Here is a 5373-nt window from a genome sequence, read left to right as displayed (position 1 = left end):
TAAGTGCTTCCATCTCACAAGGTATGATCAGAAATTGGCTTTCATTTCATATGCTAAGCAGTGCTTTGCTAGTAATATTTGTATATGTTTATCCTTTACAAGTTAAATAATTAAAAAAAATATATGTCCTGCAAATTTCAGGCACAAATGGAACTACTTCATGAGAATTTTCATACTTCATACAATTGACAAAAACTATGAAAACTTCCAAACATACTAAAGCTCTTAGCTACTTAAGTTTAACAGATTTTCATCTTAACTTGTAGGAGGAACTGAATACAGCACTGACATCTTTACAAAACAAGCTCAAACATACAAAGAAAATGAAAGCAAAGTGTGATAAAACAGTTCAACACATCAAGGTGAGGATATCGAGAGTCAAACATTCAGAGAGTTTATGATGGACATTAATGGAGTGAGTGTTAATGCAGAGCTGACTGAAGTGAATGTGATGTGATTTCAGTCTCAAGCTGAGCACACAGAGCGTCAGATTAAAGAGGAGTTTGAGAAGCTTCATCAGTTTCTCAGAGATGAAGAAGAAGCTACAATCACTGCACTGAGGGAGGAAGAGGAGCAGAAGCAGCAGATGATGAAGGAGAAGCTGGAGGAGATGAACAGACACATCTCAGCTCTTTCACACACAATCAAAGACACGGAGGAGATGATGAAAGCCAGCGATGCCTGCTTTCTGAAGGTGACAACTGAATTTAGCTTCATTGTTTGTGCACAAAACAACTCACCAATTACCCAACCAGTGATTAAACTGTTTGATGAGATATTAAAATGTCTTTCAAACTCTATATTTTCCAGGACTTTAGCATCACGATGGAAAGGTAAGTTGAGCTGCTGGTGTTTCTTCTCTCAGTGGATCTGAACTCAAATCCACTGCAGTTCTGACTCCTGAATGTTCTTCCAGAGTCCAGATCTCACAGCCGGATCCACAGATCAGTTCTGGAGCTTTGATTCATGTGTCGCATTACTTGAGTGACCTGCGGTTCAGAGTCTGGAAGAAGATGCAGGAAACTCTCCAACACAGTGAGTCTCCAGACACGAGTACAAAATATTAGATAGTTAAGAAACAAAGACAGACAGATCAACATTTGATAGAAATGCATCTAATAATCACTTTAAGTTCTATGAATTTGAAGTGAATCTGAACTGTATTTCACAAGATCATCAAATCATACTGCAAACTCATAATGACTACAAAACACAGTCTATTCCTCATGGTGTTTGTTTATGTAAATAGGTTTGTATTTCTAATACCATCATATTTTATCCTCTAATCTGATTTCATTCTCTTTGCAGCTCCATTGACTCTAGATCCAAACACAGCACATCGTCAGCTCACACTCTCTTCTGATTTGACCAGTGTGTCGGACAGTGATTTACGTGAAAATTTTCCTGATAATCCAGAGAGGTTTGACAAGTATCCATGTGTTCTGGGTTCTGAGGGCTTTAACTCAGGAACACACTGCTGGGATGTGGAGGTTGGAGACAATACACTCTGGAGTGTTGGAATAACCACAGCATCAAACCAAAGGAAGGGAGACGTTTTCTTTAACACTAATGTTTGGCGTGTGCGGTACATAGACCGTAAATACAGCTCACAATCCTCAGATCAACCTTTGACTGTCTTCACAGTTAAAGAGAAGCTGCAGCGTGTGAGAGTTCAGCTGGACTGTGACAGAGGAAAGGTGTCCTTCTCTGATCCTCTAACTAACATCTGTCTCTGCTCATTCACAACAACCTTCACAGAGACTGTCTTTCCATTCTTATATAATCACTGCACAACTTCCCCTCTGAGGATCTTACCAGTTAAACTGATTGTAACAACAGAAAATCACAGTTAAATCTCATTCTGCTTTTAGATATATGAAGGTACAAAAATTTGTTGTTTTCATTTTTTTGCATTTTATTGTTCAGTATTGGATATTCTGTATTGGGGTAACTAATGGATATTAAACAACACATATTTGAATATATATGAAATTATATTTTTAGGTAAAAAACAAACAAACAAACAAACAGAAGTAGCAATAGATTTTCTTTCTGTGTATTGACCTGCCCTGCGCTACATTTTTTCATTGTATTATCGAAAAAGAAAAAATGTAAGGCAGGTCTTGGTTCTATTCATCCTTATTATAACTGTTTGATTACAGGAGTTGAACTCTGCACTAGACCTCCAGAACCTCAGGCAAATGCACTCTGTGTGTGTTACAAACTACTATGTGTAAAATTACAGTATATTAATAATTGCATTACATTTCTCTTGTATCAAACTGCACTCTCAGAAATTTCTTGTAAACAAACAGCACCATAGTGTTTTTCTACAGTGCATATGTACTATAAATGTTGTTGTTTGTTTATTTTGTAATGTTGTAAGTTTTGTTTTTATTTGTTGTGTTATGTAGCATTTGGACCAATCAGACACAACTTTTTGTTATATTTAACAAATAATATCTAACACCCCCTCACCTAACCAAAGGGCCAATTACGAGGGTCTATGGACCCTTCCCCCGAAATGCATCTAACACCTCAGAAAGGCAGAACAGGCCTCTGGTTCCATTGAATGCCTCACTTCTTTCTGGGACTTTTCCAAACTCCCTGAAAACTGCAGTTGTTAAACCCCTTCTGAAAAAGAGCAATCTTGATAACACCATGTAGCGTCTGGACCAACCAGACACACAATTTTTTAGTTATATTTAACAAATACTCTGTAACACCCCTCAGTCAACAAACCAACACGAGGGTCTATGGACCCTTCCCCCGAAATGCATCTAACACCTCAGAAAGGCAGATCAGGCCTCTGGTTCCATGGCAACCAATGCTGATATCACTGGTTTTATTACCTAAAGGAATGCGGGCAGAGCAACTGCATGTCTCCTAAGAAAAGACACATAATGCCCATAAAATGGACTCTTCTCTAATTAATTCATAGCAAAACCTTTCTTTGAATGAACACAAATATACTTCAGGTCATTGTGTATGTTGTTACTGTCCTTGTATATTGTCTTTTATATTGTATACTTTTTTATGCAGGCTAATGATGGAACCACTCGTTCATGTCATCTTACCTATATGTAATCCTACCATGTTTAGTATCTATGAATTCGTCTTCTGATGATCTAAACGAGAGTGATGTATATCTTTGTTCTTATTTTCTAATAACAAAGATAAAATAATGACAAAGATTTTTATCTTTGCTAACTTTGCCTAAATGTCTGCCATTGTTTTTTATTTTATATTTTGTTAAGTTGTAAGAGGTGTTATGTTTCTGCACTCTTCCATTTTTAGCAAATTAAGAAAACTTTGTTTAAAACAATTTTTGTGATGGTTTGTATTTTTTGTGCTCTGTATGGAACATCGGTGCCTGTTTAAGTGATGAACTCCATTACTTGTGTTTGTTTTCAGACATGATAACAGACATTTTATACTTGTGCTACAACTTTTTGGCCTGTGCTACAAAACTTTCAACCTCTGTAGCACCAGTGCTATGTGAAAAAAAAAGTTAACGTACAGCCCTGCATTAAGTATCATTTGCACCTTTTTACAAAGGTGTGTTTGAACAGACAAGACGTGCAAGTATCAAACTTAGTCTTATTAGTTGATACATTAAGTATCATTTGCACCTTTTTACAAAGGTGTGTTTGAACTAAGAAACTGATGTTTCCTTCAGGCTGTAGATCTGCTGAATATCAAATGGTACCATAGCTTCATGTTTTTATTTCTCTTCTTTTTACTGCCTAAGCTTTAACCCTTTTCCTATACCAACTGTATGCGTGTGTGTGTATGTTAGACTAGTTTAAGTGTTTATGTAGTTAATAAAGTCTTACTTGTATCACACTTGATGTTGTTCATTGTTTGCTCATAACTAGAGTCTCTAATCATGCAGATTTTTGCTACATGTTCTGATATTAATTATAACTAGTTACGATTAATTATTCATATTTCCCCTTTGAGCTGATTCGCTACAGAATTGGTGCAGAACGCGAGGCATGATAAAACGAAGTTTATGACCTTAAAACACTGTCAACCTAAAAGTGTGTGCTTGATAGTCCAGGTTAGAATAGGACGTGACTTGAGATATGCTTTTGTGTCCCTATTTGCTGGCTTGCTGGGGGTGTCGCTGTTGGACAGAGTTATTCCTGCTTCCTGTTTGCAGTGCTGCTGGTTTGTGATTGTAGCTCCATGTAGCTTTGTTTTTCTGTAAAATCTCTATCACTCTCTGTTGTTTAAAGTGAAAAAATATAACTTAATTCGCACCATATTTCTGATATTATCTATCAACCCAATCTGATTACTTTGATTGTTCGCTTTTATTCTAAAACCGCGAGTGCAGCACACCTGCAGCGCGTTAGCATTCGTTAGCTTGTCATTAATGTTTCCATTCGTGCCTATTGCTGTTTTCTTTTGGTAAGTAAGAATCATTCATCAATGACATTCATCACGGTGAGTAATGGCTTCTTCTCCTGCTATTATTGTTTGCACCGCTTGCCACATGTATAGTGTATCTCTCACTGTCGGCGACGAGGGATTCACATGTGATAAATGCAGGGAAATAGTTAGGCTGACAGAGAAGATTTCAGAATTAGAGACACGCATCCAAACTTTAATTGAGGACAGTAAGAATGTGGGGGCTCTAGATAAGGCTTTGGATGTGACTAGCTCAGGGAGTCCTGTACACTGTTCGGTTCCGGTAACAGAGCCTCCGCAGCAGGGCGATTGGGTGACTGTGAGGCGGCATAGTCGCGGGTCAAAACACCGCTCTACCATTCCGATCAAAACATCAAACAGGTTCTCCCCATTCAGTGACGCACCCACTGAGAAACCTGATCAAAGTGCTCTAGTTATTGGTGATTCTATTGTATGGAACGTGAAAATAGAGACACCAGCCACCATAGTCCAATGTCCAGGAGCCAAAGCGCCTGACATCTTGGCAAATTTAAAAGTGCTGGCTAATGCTAAACGAATTTTAAACAGGTTCTCCCCACTCAGTGACGCACCCGCTGAGAAACATGATCAAAGTGCTCTAATTATTGGCGATTCTATTGTACGGAACGTGAAAATAGAGACACCAGCCATTATAGTCCAATGTTTACCGGGAGCAGGAGTGCCTGACATCTTGGCAAATTTAAAAGTGCTGGCTAATGCTAAGCGTAAACTCAGTAAGATTGTTATTCACGTTGGCACTAATGATGTTCGACTTCGCCAGTCGGAGATCACTAAAAATAACATTAAAGAGGTGTGTGAACTTGCACGTACGATGTCAGACACTGTAATATGCTCTGGTCCTCTCCCTGCTTACCGTGGTGATGAGATACATAGCAGACTGTCGTCACTCAATGGCTGGATGTCTAAGTGGTGCCCGCA

At 38.3% G+C, this 5373-nt stretch overlaps 1 protein-coding gene and 1 long non-coding RNA gene across 2 annotated transcripts in view; both read left to right on the top strand.

Annotated features, from left to right (window-relative positions):
• Position 1: 1 nt before the first annotated feature.
• LOC107688802 (uncharacterized) lies at positions 2–579 on the top strand. Its single transcript, XR_001634270.1, has 3 exons — positions 2–21; positions 267–362; positions 464–579. It is a non-coding gene; the product is annotated as an uncharacterized LOC107688802 (long non-coding RNA).
• An 8-nt stretch (positions 580–587) lies between these two features.
• The window catches only part of LOC107688803 (tripartite motif-containing protein 35-like), a 32663-nt gene continuing 27877 nt past the window's right edge, over positions 588–5373 (top strand). Inside the window, exons 1-3 of the mRNA XM_016486572.1 lie at positions 588–694; positions 811–833; positions 917–1035. Coding sequence (XP_016342058.1) covers positions 590–694; positions 811–833; positions 917–1035 — 247 coding nt within the window. The 5' untranslated portion in view covers positions 588–589. The remainder of the gene's footprint in view (positions 695–810; positions 834–916; positions 1036–5373) is intronic.

Source organism: Sinocyclocheilus anshuiensis, unplaced genomic scaffold (genome assembly GCF_001515605.1).
Source record: "Sinocyclocheilus anshuiensis isolate Anshui unplaced genomic scaffold, SAMN03320099.WGS_v1.1 scaffold1066, whole genome shotgun sequence".
Classification (NCBI taxonomy): Eukaryota; Metazoa; Chordata; class Actinopteri; order Cypriniformes; family Cyprinidae; genus Sinocyclocheilus; species Sinocyclocheilus anshuiensis.
This window is presented reverse-complemented; position numbering and strand designations above follow the sequence as displayed.